This window comes from Paralichthys olivaceus, chromosome 7 (assembly GCF_024713975.1).
Source record: "Paralichthys olivaceus isolate ysfri-2021 chromosome 7, ASM2471397v2, whole genome shotgun sequence".
Taxonomy (NCBI): Eukaryota; Metazoa; Chordata; class Actinopteri; order Pleuronectiformes; family Paralichthyidae; genus Paralichthys; species Paralichthys olivaceus.
The window spans coordinates 4,198,270-4,224,873 of record NC_091099.1 but is presented as its reverse complement, the minus strand read 5'-3'; the positions used below and the strand labels follow the sequence as shown (position 1 = coordinate 4,224,873).

Genomic DNA, 26,604 nt, shown 5'->3' with positions numbered 1-26,604 from the left:
TAAGTGTAAACACATAACCACAAGTATTTTTTACAGCAGCAGGGGGTCGTGCCAGGAGCTCACACAAATACACGCACACTATACCCAGTCATGAAATATATTTAAAGTCTTGTCATGCTGATGGCCTCTAATGATGACCTAACGTGTGTGTGCATGTGTGTGTGTGTGTGTGTGTGTGTTTGTGTGTTTGTGTGTGTTTGTGTCAGACAGCCTGCGTGTCTGCCAGTTTATATGTCTGCCTGTATGTCTGCCAGCTACCTTGACGAAAATATCAGCAACAGTTAAAGAGTGTAAACAGTCGCACGTACCTTACTGTAAAGCGCTCTGGCTTCCTCTAGTGTCACTTTGAGGAACTGCAACCTCTGTGTTGTCGTAGCCTCAAACAAACCTGAGCTTTTTTTAAAACCCAGGAACCAAACTGTCGTGTGCACAGTTATTCTTACCTGTGGGTTCTAGTTGTTTACTGTCCAAACTCTCAGCGGTAAAACCGGCATCAACACAAACAAGTGCTGGTGAAAACGCAGCCTCCTTGGTGGAGGTGATAAAACACAAACAGGCGTGTGTATTTATTTTAGCCGTCAGTCAGTGGCACTGTTATGAAAGAGTGAAAGAGATTCAGCAGGTGCCACAGATGATTCTTTAATGTGTAGAGAGATTCTGACACGTAGACGCCGGCACATCGAAAAACAACTCAGGAAATCAAAATGTATCTATAAATTATTATTACCTAAGAATTATACTTAATTTATTGTATTTTTCTCTCTCATCCCTTTCTTATATCCTTTGCTTCTCCTCCCTCCTTTATCTCTCATCTGTCTTACATCACCTTCCGCCTCCTTCCCTCTTTTTGTCCCTCCTCCTCTCTTCTCCTCCCTCCTTTCATACTTCCATCCCTCTCTCTCCCCAGTCCAGACGACAGCAGGACCCCAGCCCTGGCTCAAACATGGCCAACGCTGACGTAGAGCACAAGATGCGCTGAGGAGGAGGGCGAAGATGAGGAAGGAGCGGAAGGAGGAAGAGGAGGAAACCGGGTGCTGGCAGTCTGTTCACTTTCAACACAATCAATAGAAAAGAAAAGCTTTAGACCAATTGCTCATCATTATTCTAAAAAAAGGTTTTCACATGCCAAGATTATTTTGAATATTTGAATGTAGAGGGAAACAAACTTCCTGAATTGATTTGAATTGAAAGTGAATAAAAGCTACAGACAAGACAGATTAAAAGGCCACCACAGACCTGGACAAAAAGTAGTCGAATGTAATTTAATACAGAGGAAGGAACATGAGCATATTGTAATTGTGACACATCCAGAGTCTGAGTTGTTTCTCCAGTTAGACGAGAGTTTCAGACATATAACAGAAAGTTCAGATATTCTTTGTCCAGGTCTAAAAGGATTTGATAGGTGTGTGTATGTGTGGGGGGGGGGGTGAGTTTGGAGTACCAAAGGTATATTTTCTATTAATACGAGACGTTGAAAATAGAAGGAGAGGAATTTCAAGAGGTCATTAACAGGAGGAGGTGGAGGAGATACAGAGGCTTTATTTGGCTCAGGGTCATGATCAGGGCTTATTGGTCAGGATTACAAGTCGAGCACGTATCAAAAGTGAAGTGTTGACTGACTAAACACTCAGCGTTGTGCAACACTTCACATTCGTGAACGTGCCCTTGTCAACCCCCCCCCCCACCCCACTATACCCAGTTCACTTCCTGAAACCTGCTGTTTTCTGAGACCAAAGTTCACTTTGCTGGAGAGGGGAGGGGGGGGAGGGGATTATAGACGGGAGGAGAGCATCCAGAGAGAAGTTTGTGTTTGCTGTATTATAATTTGAATTATTTCTTCTTGCCGTCGCTGCGGTGAGACAACAAAATGGCACGTTCCGTCACAACGACCTCGAGGCGGCAGGGTTAACAAAGAAAACTGCTGCAAACTCCCGATATCTGCAGCTCTGGAAGCAATCGTGGAAATGATGAGGTGTTTATAGTGTTGAGGGAGGGTGGTGGTGGGGGGGGGGGGCTCAATTCAAAATGTCCTTTGTCTTCCAAGGGGTTTTGCACTATGTGATACAATCAGTCTTGCTCTCCACATGGATTTTCTTTATATGCATGAAACCAAACACAGGCCTGCTCCTGTGTTCTTTGTCGTTCCCTATGCAGCTTATTTATCTTCAGAGTACGCTCTGTGCAGCGCTTTGGTCAGGAAGACGTGGGTGATTCAAGGCTTTTGCGCTCAGGTTCATTTTAACATGACATTGCTGTAATCTGGATTTACTTTACTGACTTTGGGGATTTTGAATTTCTTAGAAAGCTGGAGGAATGATTGCTCCTTTATAGGCTGTGAAAAATATCAGACTTCAGAAGCCAAATAACCAATTTGTTAAAGAAGATTGCATTTTTTAAAAAGCTGAAAACATGTCTTTTTCTTATTTTATAATTACAATGGCACTCTGAGAGCATAGACCTCCAACAAGGCCCAACAGTTCAGTTATGAAACCACATTTAAACTCACTAGATCTGCATTTGAGATCGGCACCAGATTTCACATAATCATAAATATAATTTTATTAAGATCCTTGAATTATTCCCTGGGAATCTAAAAAAAGAAATATCCTGGATCCGCCTAAATTTATTTGAATCTTCTCTAACTCATACCACTTCATTCCACCACATGCTCATAACGACTTCAAAAACACACTCTAATCAATAAACGTTAATAACCAATCATCTCAGATCGAATAGACTACACCATCTATGGAACAGATCTGATTCAGTTATCGATCGATCACCCACAGATTCCTCATCACTGAAGGACTGGAAAAAGCCTCTGAATACGATTCCCTGTCCTGTTACAGCACTAGTGTAATGAAATGCTATGTTTTCTTCTCTTATTGTTTTTTTTTTTTTTCGTGTGAAAGTCATGATGTTTACTTTTTATATTACTTCTCCTTCTGTACATGTACTCATTATTTTGTCCATCTTTTGGCTTCGTTATGAACCTGTAGTATCAGCAGTAGGCTGTTTTATGTTAAGTTGAAAATAAGAAAATGTCTCCAGGCGTTTGGGAGTTTTAAGGACTTTTGTTGTCGTTTTTTTTCATGTTTTCTTTTTATCAATTGTCTTTTTATTGTTTGTTTTTTTTGTTAGATTTTTCTCTCAAGGAAATCCACTTCCTGGGGTTAAATACATTGAATGTGGATTGACTCAAGCCCTGTTATTAGGCGACATTTGTGTTTTTTATATTGTGCAACGAGAAGCTCATTTCATTTTTCCATTGTGTTTTACAGTTACAGCACTCAACGGTTTTGTTATAATTATTATAACCAAGAAATCTCTTTTGTTCATCCTTTTCTTTCTCGTCAGTATGACTTATAAAGAAGTTTAAGCTTTACATGAACTAAGAAAATTGTTGTACATTGTGTTTGTAAGAAACAAAGAAATGTTGTTTTTGCTGGAAACAACCATTAGAATTCAAATTAAAAAGTGAAAAATGTATTGAAAACTCAAACAATATGATGGATATGATGATACTACCCCAGCGTGAAAGGCTACAGAGAGGTTTAATTATTTTTTTCAAGAACTCAGAAAGTAGAACTGAAGGAAACTTGCAAAAATAACAAATTTGTTAGATTCCTGTACAGCCTCATTAACATCAACACACTAACAAGGTCTCCTCCGGTTTCCCTGCATCTGCAACTAAATCATCGAGCCCAGAGTTCAACAATAACAATGCAGAGTTGTCATCCTCACATTCGGATGCTACAGGAGGATATAATTGGGGTAACCACAGGTCAGGAAGTTAGGTTTCTCATCGGCTTGATGTCCTTCCCACTGAGACTTAAGAAAAAAAAGCTGTTATGTTCCCATTTTTCTTCTATTATAAAGTCAGCTGACCTTGTGACCTGCTGCTTCATTAAGGTGAAGAAAGTGGAAAACATACTTTCTGTCTAAAAGCTCAGTCAGTGGGATAAAGAGTGGATTTTTTGTGGCCAGGTCAAGTGTGTATTGTTAAGTAAAGTCCAGCAGGTGAGAAGTGAAGGGACGTGAATGACGGTGAATGAGGTGAACAGTTTGAAGGAAGCATGAAATATGTTGTGAGGCCCGAGATGAGTCTCAGATCAAGTTGGTGGAAGCTGTCGTAGATTCATATTTACAGTGGCTGTTTCCATAAGACTGAATCCTGTGTGCAAAATGTTCAAGAACCTACAAGCAGTGCAGGACAGCTGGGCTCTGACATCGACAGTAGTACAAACTACATATTTATATATTACTGGTCTATCGGTGTTAACATCAGTGGACGCTGTCAGAGTGTATAAGGTACAGTAGGTGTCAGAAAAAAAAAGTTTGGGGCTTTTATAAGTCATGAGTTAAAGGTTCAGTTTGTAATATTTTGTGACATCTAGTGGTGAAGTTGCATGTTGCAGCTGAATACCCCTCACCTCCCCCTCCCCCTCCACAAATGAAGGAGAACCTTCAGTTGTCATAGGAACTGTAAAAACATGGCTGCCTCTGTAGCGAGGACCCTCTCCTGATGTAAATATAAAGTATTTGAATATAAAGAGCCTGCTCTTGGGTACAGAAAACAACAATTTAGATGAAACACACTAGTGAAAACATCACTAGGATTATTTTATATATTTAATTTCTGCTGATAGATCTCTTTCACCTAAATCTTACACACTGAACCTTTAAGTTTATTCAAAGAAAAGTTAAGTTATACTTACACAACTCATCATTTTGATTTGAAAAAAGAGTTGAGGTCATTTTTTAAGTTGGTAAACTATTGTATTATTTCAGTGTGAAGGCGGGGTGACACAAATGCGAGGCGAATATCGCAGGTCAAAGTTCACCAGAGTTGAACTGCACATGAAGCCGCACTGCGATTTTCTTGCCTTCTCGCTCACACAGGTTGAAAGTGATCCATTAAGACAATGGGCTCAGCTGTACACCTGCCACATGACTTAGTGCAGCAGCCATCACTCTGTGATAAATCCTAGAAACAACATCAATACTAATCTGTCATTAGGAAGTGACCACAATGTCCCCAATAAACCCGCCAAGTGTAATATTATTATTATTATTAATATACTATTATTTCAATGATTATCCACCATAGTTGATACTCCATCCTTCAATTTTCTTAATGCAGGCATTAAGGCAAAAAATAAACCACGGTAACTTCTCTTTCTTTTTTTTTTTACTGTTTATCTTCTTATTTGTGTAAGTTATTTATACTTTGGCTTCATTTAGAGATCTAAGAAGAACTCTGTGATATCTCTTGGCTTCTAAACACTCTCTTTTCTCTGTGTGTGCGGTCTGTCTTCTCCTCTGTTTTAGGGTTGAGCTTGTCCTCTCAGAGGAATTTCAAATATGAGAAATTCAGTTCGAAATGTTAGATGTTTTTCTTAATAAACTTGTATGAATTTGTGTATTTGTTTCATTTTTGTACATTCAAAATGGTGCTTCGCTGACATCTATATATTTGTTGTTGTTTCTCCGAGTAGAGCTGGAAAAAACATCACACTTTTTAAATTCCTTTTACTATTTGCAGTTCGTTGTTCTTAGAAAGACGTGTTTTAAAGCTTTGAGTGCAACAAGTGACAAACTATTTTTCACAGATATGTCAAAACTGTGAGATTCTTTAAGGTTCTAGGCATTTGGATGAGAACAGAGTGAAATAAGGGTAAATCTCCTTCCAAGTATATTCATATACATAATGAAGTTTCAATTAATATTTGGAGAAGATGAGCTCAAAGTCTCACATGGTTTATGTGAATCATTAGACACTGAATAGCTTACATACAAATTCACAAAAATATATAATTTAGGAGAGGAAATACATCTGTATAGCTGAGGATGATAAGTATATTAGTAAACTGCCAAAATAAAATTCAAATTAGTAATAAAAATGCACTACGATAAAAATGTAATAAGAAAGAGGAAGGCGATGATTTCAATTTCCCCCCAAAATAATCATACTACTCGTACAGTATGTGTGCAGGTTTGATTGTCATTGCATTGAATAGACTCAGAATGAATAATTCATTGATTATACGATGACATTTTTTATTTTTAGTATCATAATATAATAAAACATATTTATGTTCCAATTTTAAGGTTCAGCAAGTAAGATTAAGTTGAAAGGGATCCATTGGCAGAAATTAAATATAAAATAATCCTAGTGATGTTTACACTATTGTGTTTCATCTAAATCGTACAAATTGTTGTTTTCTCCACCCTAGAGTTGTCGCTTTATATTTACATCTGGAGCGTGTCCTTATATGGAGGCCGCCATGTTTTTTTACAGTCGTCCAAACTGGACAAACTAAACAGCTTTTGAGTTTTTATGACAACTGAAGGTTTCCACTGTTTCTCTGTTGTGTTCGGAGGGGGAGGGTGAGGTGAGGATGTATTCCACTGCAATGTGCAACTCCACCACTAGATGTCAGTAAATTCTACACACTGATCCTTTAAGTGAGTGGTTGGCTAAATAATAAATAAAAGCTGTTGCGTACAAACAGATGTTTTAAAAGCTTCAGTTTTTTTTTTATGATTCACATTTATCATCAATAACCATAAATATTAATTAAAAAAATAAAAATAATGTGTTTGTTTTCCCGCCGTTCCTTTCGTCCACAGTGTCAGCTGACCGCGACGTCATCACGCAAACCTCCGAGGCGCCGCGTGTCGTACACAGGAAGTAGAATCGTCAGCTGATCGCTCGGCTGTTGTTGATGCCCGAAGTTGCTGCGGCTCGGAGCCTGTGTCGCTCGTCTCCGCTGCGGACATCGAGGACGTGAGACGGGGGACACGGTGGACATTGTTGCACCAGTCGACGACTCTAGGGGGACGAGAGGCGTCCAGTCGCGAGGGCTGTGAGTTAGCCGAGGTAGCAGCTAAGCTCCCGGGGGCTGGAAAGCTTGTCGGTGGAAGGAAGGCAGAAAGAAAAACAGCAGCTTGACGGGTTCTCTTTGTTTGTGTGGTGCCGGCTCTGAAGCGCAGTGTTCACCCCCTCCTCCCTCCCCTGGTGTCTGTGGTTCTCCTTCCCCAGCACAGACGTTATCTATGTTTACACTTCGTTAGCATCAGGCTAAAAAAAAAAAAAAGGCAGCAGCTAGCTCGCCAGCTAACGTTAGCACATAGCGCTGTGTTGCTTTCGTAACCGTGTGACAGTGTCAGATAAGGAGCCGAGGGGAGCAGCCTGGTTCTCAGGGGGCGATATACTTGTGCCTCTGTGTTTTTTCCTCATCTGTTTATCAGCGGATCAGGTCGGTGGACACGCGGGACTGTGGTTCAACGAGCTGGCTGTCGGGTTATTACTTTGAAATCTCGATTGTTGTTGTCCTTAACTTTGAATTTAAAGTTGTGTAATAAGTTGATTTCAACTCAAAACAAGCTGCAGGTTAAGTGACAGCTGGCTCTCCTGGTTGCGTCATTTGTTTATGTGCACGCTTGTCAGTCTCTGTTGGGTAACCTGTTACTTGTGATTTAATGGTTCTGTAATTGAAATCCGGTGTTTTTCTGTCAGGCTCAGTCAGAGCTGTGGATATCATTCCAAATATTTAACCTCGTCGTTCAGTTTTAATGTCAGCAACATGACGTGTGATTGAAGAGGCCAGTGTTTTTCCGCTGTAACTCATAGATTGAGTTTGGTGTCTTTAGAGCAGTGAGTAGATTAGAGTTTATCAATTGAAGTGGCCACCTTGATATAAGTGTGAGACAGTGCTGTGACCAGAGGACGAGCAGAGAGAGAGAGAGGAAGGGAGGGTCCCTCAGTCCCACTGTGTCTTGAGGTGAGCTGTCCCCCCCTCACTACTTGCCAATGCTGGATCTGGAGGTGGTGCCTGAGAGATCACTAGGAAATGAGCAATGGGAATTCGCCTTAGGTGCGTATTACAACCTTCTACCTTGCCATCCATTACGTTTAGAAACAAGAGGCCGATGAATGCAGATGTGATACTGATATACGGTGTGAACAATGTCTCATAATGATAAATCGACAAAGAAATGTAATTGAGGCTTGATGTTTTAACCAAAAACTGTATCTCAAATAAAACAACACAATTACAAAACTTTTTTTTAAATGTAAAACGTGAATATAAATGCACAACCTTCTGCATTCTTAATGTTGTAAAATAAAAGGTTTTCATCTGAGCACACACTGGCTGACACCATTATGACCGTGAAAGGCTCATATCATATTTTTTATCAGCCAAACCATATATCGGTTGGGCTCTATTAGAAACCTCTTTTTTGTTATCATCTTTGCATGTTAGTTTTGTTTTTTACAACGGGCTTAATCAGAAATCATGTAGCTTTCCTTCATTTGTGTGTGTGTGTGTTTACATGTCTGTGTTTTCAGGGATGCCATTGGCCCAGGCCATCTCTATTCTACAGAAGCACTGCCGCATCATCAAAAACGTCCAGGTGCTATACAGTGAGCAGGTAAGATGGACAAACTATTGCATGCTCTCTCTCCCTCTCCCTCCCTTTCCCTCTCTCTCTCTCTCACACACACACACACAACTGTTGATCAGCTTGTGCAAGAATCCTATTTTGGGCAACAGTGCAAGATTTCTGTTTGGTACCAGTAATTCCAGCTGTTTAATAATACCAAATATTTTCTGTTAAATTGCCATACATCGTGTTATATATAGTGACATCCCTGTTTACATGACCTCACGAAAACTATAGTCATAATTATATAGTAGATGTGAAAGATTGATTCTCTAAACTCGAATGCCAATCTTAACATTACTGCATTAATCAGTCAATATTTATATTAATTTTCCAGATTCAATAACTTTAAAAAAGAAAGCACTTGTTCATATTAACAAACAGTAAAGGTAATAAATGCTGCTGTCCATTTTTTGTGTGATGAAATATACATGTGTCTGCTGTTATATAGTTGGTGTGTCCTCCTCACGAGCAGCTGATAGTGATTGTCAACAAGCCTCTCTGTGTAATTAATTGGTTTGTTTATCTCTTTGTTATTCAGACACCACTCAGCCATGACCTTATACTGAACCTGACTCAGGATGGGATTAAACTGCTGTTTGATGCCACAAACCAGAGACTCAAGGTGAAAACTGTTGATTTAAACTGGTGGGAAAAGAGAAAGAAACTTGGGGGAAAAAATTGTATTCCTCCAGAGGAATTTAGCAGCAGCAGCTTTAGCAAAGATATTTAAACTTCCCGGACCTTGCTCATTAATATTTAACTAACATTTTGTTTTGTGTCCTAATGTTTCTCATCTTTGTGGGTGACAGGTGATCGAAGTGTATGACCTCAGCAAAGTCAAGTTGAAATACTGGTGAGTAGAAATACAATAATGTCACCCAAATGAAGTTATAGGAGTTAACCTGTTGAAAAACAGCCGGTTATATCCACTGGGGAAACCATGTCAGACTCTTGTTATATGTTATATGTCTATTTGTATTATTGGTGTTTTACTTTGCCATAGAGACCAGTTCCAAGTGAGATATGTCAACAGCTAATGGAGTCTGCTTGCTTTAATGGTATAGTGGGGTCCAAAAGTCTGAGACCACTCTCACAGTGGGGAAGTGCATATGTGTAAGATTATATTTCTTTTAGTGGAACCCATTTGACATCAGTGGCAGTAGCTGCTCAGCTAATGCAGCACAGCCTGTATGAATGTTAATAGATTTTACGCTGACTCTGTGTGTATTGTGTTTCAGTGGAGTCCATTTCAACTCTCAGGCCATTGCCCCCACAATAGAACAAATAGACCAGTCGTTTGGAGCCACGCACCCTGGAGGTACTTTACAAAGCAAAAACACACTTTTTAATGAAGCTACATTTTGATCGTACTTTTCTGTTTTATGACATGTTGTCCTCTCCACCTCTCACCCTCCAGTTTACAATGCCGCAGAGCAGTTGTTCCACCTCAACTTTCGGGGACTGTCCTTCTCCTTCCAGCTGGACTCTTGGAATGAAGCTCCGAAATACGAGGTGAGATTGCTGTGATAGATTTGCCCATCGGCCAGTTAAAGAAAAGCTGAGTGGACATTTCTTCGTGTCCAAGGGGAATTGGGGCGGCCTTGTGAATTTAAGTGATTACCCTTCACACAGACAGGCTGAGGTCAAGAGCTGTGTTTGCTTTGAGCACGTCTCTGAAATCCTATCAGCTCACTTGCATTGTACTGTGATCATAAATATCGTGGGATGCAGACACCTAAAGCATACGGATTTCCTTGGGTGTCAGTGAGACACCCCCCCCCCCCGGTGCGTCATGTCCAACATCATGAACACAACAACAACTTAGGCTCTCTCACCTCACCGTCTAGCCAAATTAGCCCTCTCACCCAGATGTCAGGATTCCATCGCTGCCGATTAGAGCCAGCACCGATAGAATCCTGCGTCTGCTGCTGAGTCATTTGACCTGGGAGTGAATGCCGATTATATCTTTTCGCATTGCAGACAGATAGTGAGTTTTTTTGGAACGGAAAAGGGGCTAATGACTCATTGCAGTGTAAATTAAGCAGTAAAGATTCTGACTGCAGTTGGGAGTTATGGGACTTGAGCTGGTGCAGGCAACATTAATTTATTGTTAAATTCTCCGAGACAAAGCAGATATTCAGCAGTTACATCGTGAAGTCTAATGCATGTTTGTTTTTACTGCTGAATAGAGAAAAGTGTCAGATTTGAGCCTGTGTGGCTTTATATTGATGTTTGAATAGGTGGACAGAGCCTGTTGTGGATGTCGTACTCTCTGTGTTGTGCAGCTTTGGAAGTCTTGGCTCACGCGTGTCATTAACCAGCTGTTCTGTCGTCTGCCAATTTCGTCTGCTCCTCTGAAAGCACAGATCACGTAGAAATGTTTTTACTGCTCCTGTTCACACATTTAGTTCATTTCAGTTGACTTCATACTTCAACCTGCTGCTCCAACCATAGACTGTCTATGGCTCCATCATATCTGCACATATTATTGATTATTTCATTAACCAATACTGTGCATCCTGCGCTCCATGTTGAGGAGCAGGTTGATTGGATTTGTTTTGATTCCTGCTCGTTTGTGGCCTGTATTTGTGTTCAGGCACAAACATGATGCGTTCAGCTTCTAGTAATATATAATATATTTATATAAAATATTAGCTTTTCTCAACACTCAGCGGTTTCCTGTGTGTATGACGACAAATAAAGGTCTGAGGTTATTTGTAAAATGAGCATATGATGATCAAACTGGCCCAGTGTAGACGCCTTATAATGCTGAGCAGATTTCTTTATTTATTCAACATTCCAAGTTTTTACTTTCATTTGATATGAGAATAAATCATCTACTGGTGTTTTTCATCTCTGCTGCTTTGTGCTGATGAATGCAACCTGGAAATACACAGACAATTGTGCACATTAATTAACCACTGTCGAGTCACAATGAATGTTGATTGGCTGTCAGACCTCTTGGATTGAAGGTTGCGAGTTGATAGAGACCGGAGGCGGAATGAAATGTAATGATACACATCAGTGAAAGGATGAAACGGTGGAGTCAGTCAGTCTCTCACTTCTTTCTTTCAATTCACTGTATCTTCTCTAAATGTATGTTAAGCTGGACACACAAACACAATACACCGGATTCCAGTTGCTTTACTAGTCCCAGTTGTTTTGCCTTGGCAGCCTAACTATGCCCTGGGTTTGGCCTCCCTGCAGATTCCCCACGGGGCCATGGTCAAGAGGATGCACATCTACACTGGCAACAACCTGCAGGAAACAAGGTCCATACACACACATGCACGCAAACACACACAGTTACGCAAAGTAAATGTTGCCCAACGTGTGCATAACAACATATAAGAAAATAATGAATCACATGATGAGAAATGCTTGAGTGTTTTGAAATCAGCGGCCTCACTGCCGTCTGATTTACTTGCTTGTTTGTTATTTTTGCAGACATATAAAGGTTTTGTAGGATATTTGGTAAATATTGGTCTGTAAGCTACAGGCAACACAAACACAAAACCTCAGGATTAAGAAATGTCGGTAATAAGGGGCTCAAACACTCTGCTCTCTGTTTCCTCAGAGCTCCAGCGATGCCGGTGGCTTGTTTCCTTGGCAACATCTATGCAGAGTGTGTCGATGTCCTGAGAGACCGGGCAGGGGCTCTGGGGCTCAAACTCCGCCTTCTCACTGCAGGTATTACAAGTCTCAGACAAACGATGACTAAGCTGAAGACGTGGATCAGAATGTCAGAGAAAAGTTTCCAACATCTTGTCGAATCCATCCCGTGAATAATTGAGGCTGTTTTGACAGCAAAGTGAGGCCCCAGTCAGTTTTACTATGACGTTCCTAATAAAGTGCCCAGTGTGTGAAACTGTCTGAATGTTCTCTTGTACGTGCTGTTTGAGTTTTCTTGTCATTTATCTGATGTAACGTTGTGATGTGATGTGTAGGTTGTGGTCCAGGTGTGATGGCTGATGCTAAAGTGAGGTCTCTCGAGAGGAGCATCTACTTTGGAGATTCCTGTCAGGATGTACTCGGTGCTCTGGGCTCACCACATAAAGTTTTTTACAAGTCTGAGGACAAGGTAGGAACATTTCAGATCTACACCCGGACGGCTCAGTTTTCTCCCCTTGATAGCTTGTTTTACCGCAGAGGAATTGCACCAGTTAATTACAGACATGCTACATTGACCATGTTTGGTGTTTTCTTTGCTTTCTTTCACTGGTTCCAGATGTGAATATTTTCACCTCTTCCATGTGACTTTCTGAATTCTTTACAATCCTTGTTTGTTTTAGATGAAGATCCACTCTCCATCACCTCACAAGCAGGTTCCTTCTAAATGTAACGACTACTTCTTCAACTACTTCACCCTTGGAGTGGTACGTGAGCTGGACTTGTATGTGTGTCTATACAGTCGTGTTCAGAGTTTTCGTACCCATATTTTTGTCACAGTTTTAGCACCAACTTGAAAAGTCTGGGTGAAGTGAACATATGTAATTAAGTCATGAACACCCAGCTTGTTCTTGCTAATGTAGTTTTTGTTGGTAGAACACAGGTAATGTTGCTGCAAAAAATGTGACCTAGCTGGTAGTTGCAGCTTACGTGTGTAGAAGTGGAAAAATCCAAACAACAAATAAAACTGAAGAAGAGAAATGAGCCAGTTTCTGGATCCTTGAACTGAATCTTTGTCAAATCAGCAACTGAATTACGTCTGTCTGTGACTTTTATATAAAATATCTTCAGCCTGTGACTTTTAGGGTCGTTATCTTCATCCTGTTTTGAGAATCTGTGCTGGGAAAGTAAACGAGACGAACTCATCTGCAGCCGCTGTTCATGTCCTCTGAATAAGAAGCCTGAGCTCCACTGCACAGTTCCCCTCACATGGATGGGTGTGGGAGCGTAGTCCCTCAATGTGCATTTACTCTGTTTACTGCAGATAAGACTGTGTTGAGCTGATCTGCTCGAACAAACAAGAACAAAGCCAAAAATTGTGTTTTTCTTATTTTTCAGGATATCCTGTTTGACTCAACAACTCACCTGGTGAAGAAGTTTGTCCTGCATACCAACTTCCCGGGACATTACAACTTCAATATGTAAATATCTTGTTGTTTAAGAAACTTTTTTTGTATGTTTATATTTTCTTTACCCAGGTTTACTTCCCCTTTGTCTTTTTCCACAATAGTTTCCACATTATTTCTCTTATTTCACGTCAACAATCGAGTCTCTTCTGTCTCTGTTTCACACACTTTTCATTGTGATTTCCTTCATTTCAGATATCATCGATGTGACTTTAAGATTCCACTAGTCATCAAAAAAGGTGAGACATTTTTCACAAATCAACATCATAAATAACTAGAATTCTGCTCGATGATCATGCTAACTAACAGACAAATGCCTCAGTGGAGGTCATGAGACTTTTGTTTGCATAAATAATGTGATTGAATTTTATTCTCATTTCTCTGATTTGTCTCCACGTTCTTTAGAAGGAGCTGATTCTCAGACAGAGGACTGCATCTTAACCACCTACAACAAGGTCAGTCGTGGATAGAATTCACGACAACAGCTACACTTTGTCAGATTGTCGATGTGTTTGCTGTAATTTCACACGGTGGCGCTGTGGTAGGGCTGTAGGGCTCTGACAGATTTCATTATTTTGTAATGTTTTATATAAAGGTAACCAGACATTTCTTCATCGTTCATAAATGCCATTGTTAAATTTCAGCCTGTAATTGTTGGGGTTGTTGTTTGGCTGCAACTATAACGAGTACATTTCAGATAACTGGAGCCTTTATTGTCCTCAGACCTGTGAATCTGGATGCAGCTCTTTTTATAGTCATTCAAAAATGATCCCCCTCTAGTTAGTTAAAACAGCATTGACAGAGGATAAAAAGCTTTTTCTCTTTCTCTCTTAAACCATTTTGTGTCTCTGTCTCTCAGTGGGATCAGATTCAGGAACTGTTGGGTCACCCGATGGAGAAGCCTGTTGTGCTCCACAGGTAAAGTGAAGAGAAACTAAATCGCACCGTCGCTAAAATGATTCGTGAGCGTATTTAAAATGTTGATTCACAAAGACAACATGCAAACCAAACGTTTAACAGCACCCAGATGATCATTATGTGTTTGTGTTGGACAGGTCCTCCTCAGCCAATAACACCAACCCATTTGGCTCGACGTTCTGTTTTGGACTGCAGAGGATGATCTTTGAGGTCAGAACACGTTGGTCTCTGTAGATATAAATGAGTCTGTGTGTGCGCAGCCTTATTTGAAAAGGAAAGGAAAACATTGGATGCTCAATATCAAGCTTTATTCCTTAACTTATTTACCAGCTGTTGCTATTTCAATTTTCTAAAATGTACAATTCATTAAGTGAGTAAAAACTCAAATCAGTTTTATCTTAGGTGAGTTTCATTGTGCCGAAGGAAAAGGGAACTGATGTTTTTCTTGATGTGATAATTAAAGTTGCTAAAATGACTATTTATTACTGTGCCTGTCTGCTTTCCTCTCCCAGGTGATGCAGAATAACCACATAGCGTCAGTGACCCTCTACGGTGCTCCACGGACCACCGGTCAAGCCCGACCCGAATCCAGTAGTAGTTCCCACTGAACAAGCAACCAGAACCGCATCCCATTCTGGCCTGTCCTGAATCTAGTACCTCTACTGACTGAACCTCTTAACACGGAGCCAGATTCTTAACCAAGCAGACCTGACCCAGGACAACAAAGCTATTCTTGCTCAGATAACGAACACTGAGTAGAAGCACAACAAGAACCCAAGGAACAACCAAATCAGACCTGACGCTAATCAGCTTCTCACAGTGGGTATTAGGATTATTCTTCCAATCAGACACATCCAGCATATCCCATGACATCCAGGATCTACATACATTATCGCAGTGCTGGAGCATTAAAGCTTTGAAATGAAACCAGTGAAAGAATTCCCTGGTTGTGTGGAAATATCACTGTGGTGCTGCAAACTGACATAGTGAAGAAATCTGCGCTTTCGTAGAGCTCAGCTGTTTCCTGTCTCCATCCTGTGACTGCATCCGCCCAGGACCACAGACGACCACAGACCGTAGTTTGGACGGCAAGGCTCCACCAGTGAGATGTACCGTAGATGTAAACCACGACAGTGTGGTGGTGAGACTGCGAGCGTTTGGAATTCACCTGCTGCACATTTTAAAGATAACAGTTGTGACGTCAACTCGGCTGCAACTGAAAACTGCTGTGGCCAAAATTCTTGAAGCAAACTCGACCCGCTGACTACACATCATCCGATCACACTGCCGAACCGTACCGCCTGTCTTCCTGCCTCAATTTCATAATCAGACCTGACTGGATCGGTCAAAACCCCGGAATGCGTCCAAATGACGAGAACCAAACCAGCCGACCAAGAGACCATCAGAGCCAAACACACAGAGGACTGTAACCAAAATACAGAAACACACAGAAGAATCCAAGATCCTGTTGAGGAACCAGACGCACTCAGACACCCTGAGTGCGTCTGGAAAGAGACGTGGCCCAGGACGTAACCCACTCCATGGACGAGCCAATCAAACCAGATGATCCAAACATCCCACATCACCTCCTGATTATTGTCGCCCTCTTCATCGTCTTACCCGTCCTTCAGCGTTGTTCAGTGGTGCCCTCAAAAGACACAGAACACACACACACACAAGCAGACATCAGCGAACATTATTATTCCAAAGCTGTTGCATGCAGCTCTGGACATCAGCGACTCACACTCACTAGTGAATATTTGCATGTGCTCGGCCGCTGATCGACATTTCAGGACATAAATTCAAGCACACTTACGCAGCAGCAGCAGCAATCTGTTCACTACTTGGTCGTTTCTAATATTTAAAACCTGGCTCATCTTTTTTTTTTTAAGCCTTCGCAGCGCTAACACAAAACACGGGAACACGCAGGCATGACACGAGGTTTGCATGAACCTGGCCGATGCTTTTGAATGGAAAGAGACTCGTCACAAGATCGAACCAGCAGCCAGCTGTGTAGATCTGATCCTGCATGTTGTGAGGGGCACAGACCTGGCACGCAGTTTAGTTTGTATTTCTCTCCGTCCTCTGTCACTCTTTCCCACCGATGACCATTTTCATTGTGATCAGTGTTGATAAAATCAAATCCATTTTGTACATTTGCACTAATACACACCTTCGTACTTGACCGGTCGATTGTGCCCTATACTCAGAGATGAAGTCGCGGAGACGTTTGGAGATAGAGGTGTGTGTGTGTGTGTGTGTGTCTCTGTCACAGGTCACATTTGGGGGAAATCTTTGTACAAAGCCATGTTCCTTCTATCCATCCATTATCTATACAGCTTATCCTTTAAAGCTTGGGTTGGTAATCCAGGGAAAGTGTAGAGTGAAGAGTAATGCCAGAGCGACGCAGGGGTGGAAGCTGGAGAACGGAGCTGATGGTGCTTACCACTGCTCCACCAGCCATGTTGTTTTTTCCTGTTTGGGTAAAAAGCTTATTTCTGGGTCAGTGGTTAAGTTTAGGTTTAAGTTAAATCTGCAGGAAATGAACACAAGTCTTTGTAACGTCCCCGAAAGTGACCTGTGACGTGTCCATTTGAACAGAGGAGTCCATGTTTGCCGTCACGTCCTCTGCCTCACACCCATCTCTCCCTCTCTCTCTCTTTTTTCTTTTTCTTGCTCTGCACTCTCTTCATCTTCATCCCTCCACGATGTCTGCGTTTATTTCTCTGTTGCCAAATGCTTATAGCCAAAGATGTTTCAGGAGGATTTTAATTTGATCCGCAGACATCATCACTGTAAAGTTTGTGTGTCGTCTCATCGCCGTAGTAACTCCTCTAAAATTCAGCTCCCGGTTTCTCTTCCTGCCGACAGTAATCACACAAAACAAGAGCACGTGACTCATACGAGTGTGGGTCCTGTCTGTCACAGGGAGGTTTACAGCTGGAGACACATTAACAATAGTAAGAACCTGTGTCGTTCCTGTTGTGCGTGTCTCTTGTGCAGTGGTTATCGTTGTCACAGAGCTGTCACTGAAATATTTACCATTGTTTCTCTGTGCGTTCGGGACATTTGACCCCATTTTGAAAAATGGGGATCATTCACTCCTCCGTGATGTTTGAGTGCAGGTTGCACCTCCCTCCTGTGATGTAAACATTTCAGTTCTTTTTGATTTTAAGCAACTGAATAAACTGTGTATTAATTTGAATACACATATTCTGTGTTATCGTCCCTTCACACAATCCCATGTGCTTTTCATTTTGTCACAGTTGCTTGATTTGTGATTGCGTGTGAATGCATCGGGGTGGAAGTCGGAGCTCGTTTTATTTTGTTGAGAATGAAATGAAAAAATGGGATGTTTTGTTTTGATGTCGCTTCATGTAGAACAGCTTTTAAAACTTCACAGTGTTGTTTTTTATCTTGTAAATGTTCACCCACAGCCCAGCTGAGTCAATGACTTCATCCCTCACAGACACCAGAGTGCGAGTTAGCAGATTCAATGAAACCCCCCCTTTCACTGTAACGGAAAAAAACAAATGTTTGCGTCACTACTAACTAACTGCTAATCATCGATTTACCTCTTTTTAGAATCACTATTAGTCTTAAGTTAAGTACCGTTCTTTTCGGCTCAGCATGGCTTTGAATTTAAAACCAGATTTCCTGTGTTTTATTGTTTTTTTTTTATTATTTTATTTTGGATGAAGATCGTTTTTGAATTTATTCTAAAGTATTTGGGTCCTAATGCTTCTGGAGTTGATGTTGATGTACAGACGCTGTAAATAGTTGTGCTCTTATTCTGGTGTCTTCTAATTTACATACATCTGAACGGCTCGGTACGGACACAACGGACTCAGGCTCTGGCTGAGTGTATTCACATTTCTTTCCTCGATGCTAATTCCATTAAAATCTCAGGAGGAGGGATCTGCTCATAAACGATCACTGGAAAGTTTTTTTAGTTTTTTTTTTAAATCTTGTTTTATTTTTAATTCCAGACCCCTTTGGTATCAAAACCTTTCCATGTGCGGGAGGCTGCGTGTTCGCAGATGTAGATAAACCTGCTTCAGAAACGCTTGAACTGCTCCTGAGGGGCGTTCAAACACAAAGCTCCTTTTTACGCAGGCGGTAAAACAATGATCCTTTTATTTCTCATTTGGACCGGTGGAGTAGACGGGTCAGATTTGAAGTCAAGCTTCAGTTCGTTGCTTGATTTTACGTGTTTACATCAGAAAAATAAAAAAATCTCTGGCTTCAGCTCTCTTGTTGCCGAACTCCCTCCTTCAGTGAGGTGATGTGGTTCCTGGAGCCAGGAGAGATGTTTGATCCGCTCCTTGATTCTCTGAGGCCAGGACTCTGGAGCTGATGTAAAATAAAGCTGCAGTATATTACAACATTTTGCTACAACTTGCTTTTGTGCAAACAAACATGAGAAATCAATGAGAAAAAAACAAACAAACACGAAACTGTTGAACATTGTGCCTCATCTCCCACCGAGCCTGTCTTTGACTTTTGTCTCTCTCTCCTCTGTTAAAAGGAAAAACTCCTTGTACATACGATTTGAGAATGCATTGAATTGCATCATTGTACAGTGTGTGTGTGTGTGTTACAGAGAATATCAATAAGCTAACATGGTGTCATGGCCGTCTCAGATGTTTTCAGTTTTCCTGTAGAGAAAGACAGGTTGGGTTTTCTAAGATGAGGATTTTTCAGGTTTTTTTTCACCATGTCAGTGTTTTTTTTATTTCAGCTGTTTCTCTTTTTTTTGTGTTTGAATCGACATTAAATACCCAGAACAGTGCAAATATTCACAGGCCTTTAAAGCTCATGATAGTTTACGTGGAATACAGGATTTTAGAAATGAAACTCTGCCAAAACAAAATTGAGTTGTGCAGAAGATTTTCTCTGAAAAAAAAGGAGATTGTGTGTCAGTAAATTTAATTAAAACCTGAGGGGAAACTTTTCTTTCTCTCCCTCCACCCTTCACAGAATTTGAATAAATTGGTAATTTCCCAAAGTGTCTCATTGGAAGCAGATGGATCAGAGAGCATTAGAAAAAAAGAAATGAAAAACTGAAAGTTAGAATGTGAGCGAAGAAAATCCAACGTTTGGGACAGAAATGTCCAGTCGTCACAGGAAACTGGGCCCAGCACACGACACACACATCAGATGCTGGTGATCAGACGGACAAACCCTGTTTGTTAACTCCAACACAGACAGTAGATGATGTCATCATGTTGCATGCTGGGTAGTTAATCTCGCTCCCAAACTCAGGTGGAAACATCCCAACCTTGTTTTTTTTCCTGATATTTTTAAATCAGAAAACTGAAATCTGGAACTTCTGTGTGGTTTTCAATTTAAAGTCTCTTTTTTTGTGTTGCTGAGTGGAGGAATGGATGATTGTGATAATTTATCATGGACAGATTTTTCAGTGTTAATCTCACACTAATGCTTTGTATTGTCTGTTCTTGGTATCATATGTTCTAACATGTCCCTTATTCTCCTCTTCTGTGGACTTTGAACCCATTGGGGCAGTTACGCTTAATTAAATCTTGTAAATTTCATTGGAATGTGGCATTTTATATTTTGAATACTTTAACTTTGTGTATTAAAAATACATGGATCCATTCAGCATGTCCACTGACAAAACGGCAATAACATTTGGATGTAGTGCGAGGAGACGGACGAGGTCGACTGAAAGCTTTGCTGGAGCAGAATATTTTTTTTGACGGCGCCTGATTGATGGTTGTTGAGATGAGCTGCTGCTGTGCGTTGTTTAACAACCTCGATGCAACATTTGGACTTTTCTGAAATCAAATGTTCACTGTTCATTGACGACAAAGTTCATTTTATGTGTGTGCAACCAGGATATGAAAAAATAAAATAAAAAATGTGGATGTCAAGGAGAATGGAATTGTTTTATTTCTTAATTTACACAACCTTGAAACTCAAACTTTTATATTTATATACTATTGCAAATTTTCCTTTGACTTTAGCTGTAAACTCTGATGAAAATTACAAATATTTTGTTCTTCAAATATAAAAAGTATATTGCATTTTAATGCCAAACATCATCTTTAAGTTGATCTGTATTTAAGCAGATTTACAATAGTCCAGAAAGAACTTTTTATAAATGAAGTTTCCAAAGTCCAGAGTTTGACACGTAATTGGACACTTGGTCTCGTTAAAGTCTGCGAGCAGCTGTTTGCTGTTTAAATGTTGGTTCATGCACGAAAAGAGCTGATGTGGCGCCGAGTCGACTGAGGTGTTGTGAAGAGGTGACCGGGCAAATTAATACGATAATAATGGTAAAACATTAGCTTGTTTGGCAACACTACGATAAAAAGTAAAGTGCAAACCTCCACCAAGGCCCAACTTATTTAAATTGGCTTGATCCGTATTTTCATTTGCACACAATCATAAATATTTGTCTCCCAAACCCGTCTGATATTTTTCATTAAGATCCACAAATTATTCTTTTTTACGAAAAAAAACCTCCTGGATCTACCCCCCCGATCCAGATGCACACCAAAATCAGTTTGGACCAAGGAGCACAAGTCAAGTCGATGAGCAGATGGTGAAGACAAACCTGTTTATTAGGGCTGCAGGACGCAGACGGACGTGTTTCCTGGCCAACGATCAAGAGACAACTTGATGAGAGAGGAAACAGCTCATGGACCAAAGACACCACCTCACCTCTCAAACATGGTGTTGGCTACGTTACAGCTCGAGCACGTGGAGTTTCCAATTCAGTCGTCAACGCTTGTTAGACAACTTTTTATCATTCGATTCTAAACAAACGCACAAAGCATCGAGGTGAGAAAGTGAAATATCGTCCTGCACCATCTGAGACAGTCGCAGCTCAGCCTGGGCTTCACATTTCATTAACAATGAGTTGATATTGATTTCTGTTCGGATACTTTTTAAAAACTGATAAAACACATTATTTTTGAACGTTTCTCTTTCAGCATCACAGAAACACGTAGACAGCAGAGGAGTGTAAATATGTAAAGAAAAATAAAATTAAACTAAATTAGAATTATAAAGAAAAAACAAAGTCCACAGTCTTCAGGGTCATTCAGACGTGTGTGTGTGTGTGTGTGTGTGTGTGTGTGTTGGTCCCAGCTGGTTCCTGCCGTGCAGCTGGTTTCCATTAAGGCATTTGTTGTTCCTCCAGGGAAACAGATATAGTCACCGTCCATTTGTCAATTTCTATCCAGCAAAACAAAGAGAAGAGCAACGTCTCTGCAAATGATTCACATCAGGAAACAAAACGTCTCAGCTGCTCAGCCGTGTTCACAGCCGCGTCCTCGGAGTCTGACATTTAACACGGTTGTGGTCTCACACACTTTAACTCTTGGATGAGGTTAAACCGGCTAACCACTCAATCTTGAGGTGAATTCATAATTTGAGCATCTGCCAGTCCTCCGGGCTCCACTGGGGTCCGCTATGGTCCTCATGGCGTGAATGTCGTCAAGAACCCCGTCCGCGTGCAGCCTGTGTTTGTTGCCCGCACGCGCTCCAGGTACAAATATCCACACGCTGGAATAGAACGGTTAGTGGGACCGACGCAGACGCTTATTTTAGTGTGAAAGGAACCGTGAGCATGTACAGACTCACAGTGGAAAGTATGGTCAACCTTGAAGGTGACTGTAGCAACACAACACATTCTGATGCGATTACACATTCAAAAGTCCAGAGATTCAAGGTCTCACGTGAAAAATCTTTCTGCATCGATCACCAGCACAGTGTGAACAGAGACACGGGGCTCACGTGGCAAAACCCTAAATTCTCTTTTGGATTCAAGTTTGAAGCATATTTGCCGATTAATTTCCCCCGAGTTGATCCGCCAGGATCTGGATAAACTCTCACATGTCTCAGCTGTGAACACGTCATTATGTTTTTTGGTTGGCCACAGATCCGGCATGAGCGCCATTTTGTACTCGCCGGCGCTCTTGCAGATCCCACTCAGTCCCTGCAGGAAGTCCTTAATGCATGATGAACACCCGCTTCTCACCGTAGTCCGTATCCTCGGCCATCTTCCCCCTCCACTTAAAGGGTGAGGGCGTCTGGCTGCTCCGGTTGTGGCAGCTCAGGTCGGGGTCGTGCAGGAGGTTCCACATGAGCCAGATCTGCGGGACGCTGAGGCTGTGAACCACCATGAGTTCTCTGTAGAAACAGGGGTTGAACGTCTGAAGGTGGGGCGCCGCAGACGGCCGGGGAATCCCAAAGGTCCGGAAGCCCTGGTGACGTGACGGTTTGACACCAATCAGCTGCAGGCACATTCCCAGAAAGACATCGTCAATGGGGAACAGCTCCACCTAGAGGACGCAAAGAGACGATTGTAAATCAAGGAAATCGAAAAGCAGAAAAACTTCTTCTGCCTCAACTTCTTTTTCGAATTTTGAAGCACCTGTTGACACGCAGAGCTCAGTCTCCGAGCCGTATGTCCCGACATCACAAACCCTCCTCCTCCTGCGTAATTTGGGTACAGACCCCCCCCGTACACAAACTCCGGCACATAATATTTGGAGCTCCTTCTGCGAATGGGTTTGGCGTGAATGATAATATCACCGACAAACAGATCCTCATCCGGCTTCTGACCTTGTAGCATCTCCAGTATGTTCTCCACATTCACATACACGTCAGCGTCACCCTTGAAAATGAACCTGTACGACAAAGGAAAATAGAAAACGTGTCATGTTCGAGTCACAGGCTGAGAATGTGGAAAAACACATACTGACTTTAAATACTGACTTGACTTGAGGACAGCTGCTGTTAACCCATTTCAGAAAATGTGTTTCCTTCAGCGTCAGGTTGAAGAAAGTGTCCTCAAAGTCCCAGAGCAGGATGTCCCGGAACGTCTGACTCTCGTAGGTGAGGAGGCGATCCCACAGAGGCAGAGCAGTTCGATTCCTGGGAACCCCTAGCAGGAAAACCGTACGAATGGTGACGTCGTTTGGGAACAGTCCCTCCTTACCCCATGTCCGACGCACCACCTGCAGGAGTCGAGGCAGAAGAAGAAAAGGTTAGCTTGGGTTTATGATGAACAGAATCTTGCACCGATGGGGAGGAGTATCAAGGTACCGCCGATACATGTGTTCCACCAATCGCGAGTCAGTTTTATCTTTCAATCGTGACTTTCACCCTGTTATTATAGCATCAAACTACCAATGAAAACTAAAGTTATCAGAACCATGAACTTTTTGGGACTTTTTTTTACTTTTTGTTTGGTCCATGTCCCATCTGCTAACAGGGAGGAGGCAGGGTTTATGAACTAAACTGCAGCCAGCCACCAGGGGGCAACAGAGATGTTGTGAGGCGGTATCATGTGCTACAGACAGACTATGATCCAAAACGAAACAACAACACGTCATCATTTACCTGACGCTTATCAAAATCTGCCGCAACGGATTTGACTGCGATGAGCATGTAGGGAGCTTCGCCTCCTTCTTCCTCCTCTGCTCCTCTGATGTGACACTTCTCTGGCTGGTTGATGAGCAGATTAAAGTTCCTGTTGTCCTTCGCTTTCAAGTATCCTTCAAAGTCAAACGGAGGCATCGTGGGCAGAGGTTTGGCAGCAGGTTTGGTCGGCGCAGCATTCTTCCGTCGGGACTTCGATTTCCCCTTAGATTTGAGCAGAGGTTTGGATTTGGCCTGAGGAGGTTTGGACTTGGACTGGGGCTTACAGGCGGGCAGCTGTGGCTCTGACGGGCTGGAGGGGAACTTGAATATGAGACAGAGGTAATTAAAGGAGACATTATACTTTTCTTTATAGATTTTTTTGTGCATCCAAAATCCAAAGACCTTAGAATTGAGCTAAAACCAAGTGTTTCAGACAGAGGCTGAAAGGAGGAGCAGCAGCGATGTGTTCTCTGAACATTAGAGCAAGTAAATAACACAAATTAAAAAATGATGAACCTGGATATGAGCAGATTAAAGGCTTGAAAGGTTTTTCACGGACCAAAGTGCAAACTTGGTGCAACAAAACACGCAATTGATTGTGATACCTTCATGCAAACAAATGATCGGGTCATACCTCTTGAGACTCCCGGCCCCCTTTGGCCCCACTGGCCCCCAGCAGTGTCCGACTGGAGCTGGTGGAGCCGTGGATCTCCAGCTTCCACTGAGGTCTGTCCCACCCGGAGGAGATCGCCACCTGCAAACAATGGTGGCGTTAGAGGGAGCATTTGAAATGTATGATGAGTCATGCACTTTGACTGTTTCCGTCCTCACCTGTCGAGCGTAGAGCAGCAGACAGAACAGAACCAACAGCAGCATCGTGCACATCACATCTCCCTTCACATGGAGAATCCTCCTCATCGTTATCATCCTCCTCATCATCGTCATCTTTTCAGAAATCAGAAATTCAATCCTTTTTTTATTAATCCTATGAAATTCACCTCAAACTTTACAGCTTTTCTGTGAGACATATATTCCACTGTTGTTTTGTAGCAGTCAGGCGTGTGCTTTTGTTTTCTCACCTGTTTGATACGGGGCTGAGGAGTCAGATTGATTTTGTCCTTGATGCAGATCACTCACATCACTGGATGTATGTCCATCGTCTCTGTCTCCGTCCTCCACTTCTGCTCAGACACCTGCAGGACAACAACAAAAACAAGATAAACCAGGACAAACCCACAAATTTACCTTAGTGAAGAAGATGAACTGTTCTGGATGTCGAAGCTCTGGTTTGAAAGGTTTTGCTCAACCTGTCTAATGCAGTTAAATCTTATTTTGATAAAATAAGATAAGATAAGATAAGATAAGATAAGATAAGATAATCCTTTATTAGTCCCACTATGTGGAAATCTACTGTGTTACAGCAGCAAAATGGGAATAGTGACATACACACTTAGTAAAGATGAATATAAACACAAGGAACCATAAACAATAGAAATATGTACATTATAAATAAATATAAACAGTATAAAAGTATTGCCTATATATGATATTGAAATTAATAAGATATATTTAACATACAGTTAAATGTTAAATTCATTGAATTAAGGTTTAATTAAAGTCAAAGTTGACACATTTTAAAGAACTGAATCAGTCATATTAGCACAACATAACAATATTAACAAAACTGATATATTAAATTATAAAAAATGAGGGTTTTTTATGTGAGTAAACTATTTTCTTTTTTCAGTGTAAGAAAAGATAAGATTACATTTTACTAGTCCCACTATACAGAACATTGCCTTGTTATGGCAGCAACATGGATAATAAAAATATACACAGCAGTAATTTTCAGAATATATGTCACAGGATTGAAAATGCACAGGCGGAACATGAATATTGCACAGTTCATTAAGTACGTTTCATGTCATCACTTTCATTATTCACGTCCCACTAACAAGGTTTTAACAGATCACAGATTGCAACTTGTACAATTAAAGTATTTGTTCTGGATTCAGAGTTTTCCATGGACCCACTTCTGCGCTCAGCAGGAGGGGGAGTGTCTGCGTCTTATGTAAGTGAACATGAGGGTACAAACTATTTCAAGGAACACTGTGTCCCAACATCCATGTCATGAAGAGCAATTTTAACTAAATGACTCTGTGAGTGTAGAACAATGAGGAACTGACCACAGATATTATTCCACAGCAGCATATGTCCAAATATGTTGTGTGTGAGGAACTGATCCCAACATCTGTCCTGCACCTTCAGGCAGGAAAACAGTTTGAATGCTGCACGTTTTGTATCTTATCAACAATGAACCTGCAGGGTTTTATAATGTTAACGTGCAGGAAATGTTTCTCCATTAATTCAAGTCATTCAAACTTACCAGGCGAGGCAGAGGCAGAGGAGGAGGAGGAGGAGGAGGAGGAGGTCAAAGTGAAAACATCTGTGCTGCTGCTGCTGCTGAAGCTCCTCTCTGCTCAATGCACAGGAGAAAGTGAAAAGTTCCAGAGAAAGTTTTCAGAAGAAAACGTTCAAGTGAGGAAGAGAGGAGCTGCAGAGTGTGTGTGTGTGTGTCTGTGTGTGTGTGTGTGTGTGTGTCTGTGTGTGTGAAGAGGCAGAAGATGAAACAGCAGATGTGACGTTTCTGAGCGGAGCTGCTGCACTCACGATGCATTCAAGTGCTGTAGGAAATACAGACATTACAAGTTGTCTGGTGGAGAAAGTGTGAGCGTGTTTGGAGACAAGAGATTTTCAGGAT

At 41.5% G+C, this 26,604-nt stretch overlaps 3 protein-coding genes across 14 annotated transcripts in view; 2 read left to right on the top strand and 1 right to left on the bottom strand.

The window, feature by feature from the left end:
• Positions 1–5,421, top strand: part of cbfb (core-binding factor subunit beta) — a 31,133-nt gene extending 25,712 nt beyond the window's left edge. For 3 of the 11 annotated variants that reach the window (XM_069528704.1, XM_069528702.1, XM_069528710.1), the window contains one exon: positions 908–5,421. In XM_069528704.1, the coding sequence (XP_069384805.1) occupies positions 908–979 (72 nt within the window). In that variant the 3' untranslated portion in view covers positions 980–5,421. The remainder of the gene's footprint in view (positions 1–907) is intronic. The other 8 variants (XM_069528703.1, XM_069528708.1, XM_069528711.1 and 5 more) reach the window with 5 other exon arrangements.
• Positions 5,422–6,533: 1,112 nt separating this feature from the next.
• On the top strand, positions 6,534–20,341 carry phaf1 (phagosome assembly factor 1). 2 transcript variants are annotated; one of them, XM_020102175.2, is made up of 16 exons: positions 6,534–7,880; positions 8,357–8,439; positions 8,993–9,076; positions 9,264–9,307; positions 9,693–9,772; positions 9,872–9,966; positions 11,662–11,726; positions 12,032–12,144; positions 12,402–12,535; positions 12,747–12,830; positions 13,462–13,544; positions 13,725–13,768; positions 13,935–13,984; positions 14,389–14,447; positions 14,585–14,657; positions 14,960–20,341. In XM_020102175.2, exons 1-16 carry the CDS (start codon positions 7,817–7,819, stop codon positions 15,053–15,055), a joined length of 1,251 nt encoding a protein of 416 aa, XP_019957734.1. In that variant the 5' UTR covers positions 6,534–7,816; the 3' UTR covers positions 15,056–20,341. The 2 variants fall into 2 exon arrangements, with proteins under 2 accessions (XP_019957734.1, XP_019957733.1); XM_020102174.2 differs by having other exon boundaries at positions 6,710–7,880; positions 11,629–11,726.
• A 1,946-nt stretch (positions 20,342–22,287) lies between these two features.
• On the bottom strand, positions 22,288–26,368 carry b3gnt9 (UDP-GlcNAc:betaGal beta-1,3-N-acetylglucosaminyltransferase 9). Its single transcript, XM_069528701.1, has 8 exons — positions 26,230–26,368; positions 24,923–25,036; positions 24,675–24,788; positions 24,478–24,597; positions 23,823–24,164; positions 23,196–23,437; positions 22,852–23,107; positions 22,288–22,759 (listed from the first exon to the last, which is right to left on the bottom strand). The coding sequence occupies exons 3-8, from the start codon at positions 24,786–24,788 to the stop codon at positions 22,427–22,429; spliced, it is 1,407 nt and encodes a 468-aa protein (XP_069384802.1). The 5' UTR covers positions 24,923–25,036; positions 26,230–26,368; the 3' UTR covers positions 22,288–22,426.
• Between the last annotated feature and the right edge of the window lie 236 nt (positions 26,369–26,604).

What these genes read in the sequence shown, in the direction of transcription:
- b3gnt9 (XM_069528701.1), bottom strand. Translation starts at nt 24,788, where the DNA reads ATGACGATGATGAGGAGGATGATAACGATGAGGAGGATTCTCCATGTG. An exon ending in GGGGCCGGGAGTCTCAAGAG is followed by an intron (nt 24,165 to 24,477) that starts GTATGACCCGAT and finishes CTCATATTCAAG; the next exon opens with TTCCCCTCCAGCCCGTCAGA. An exon ending in TGAGCTCTGCGTGTCAACAG is followed by an intron (nt 22,760 to 22,851) that starts GTGCTTCAAAAT and finishes TGCGTCCTCTAG; the next exon opens with GTGGAGCTGTTCCCCATTGA.
- phaf1 (XM_020102174.2), top strand. Translation starts at nt 7,817, where the DNA reads ATGCTGGATCTGGAGGTGGTGCCTGAGAGATCACTAGGAAATGAGCAA. An exon ending in AACAACCTGCAGGAAACAAG is followed by an intron (nt 11,727 to 12,031) that starts GTCCATACACAC and finishes CTGTTTCCTCAG; the next exon opens with AGCTCCAGCGATGCCGGTGG. An exon ending in TCCACTAGTCATCAAAAAAG is followed by an intron (nt 13,769 to 13,934) that starts GTGAGACATTTT and finishes CACGTTCTTTAG; the next exon opens with AAGGAGCTGATTCTCAGACA.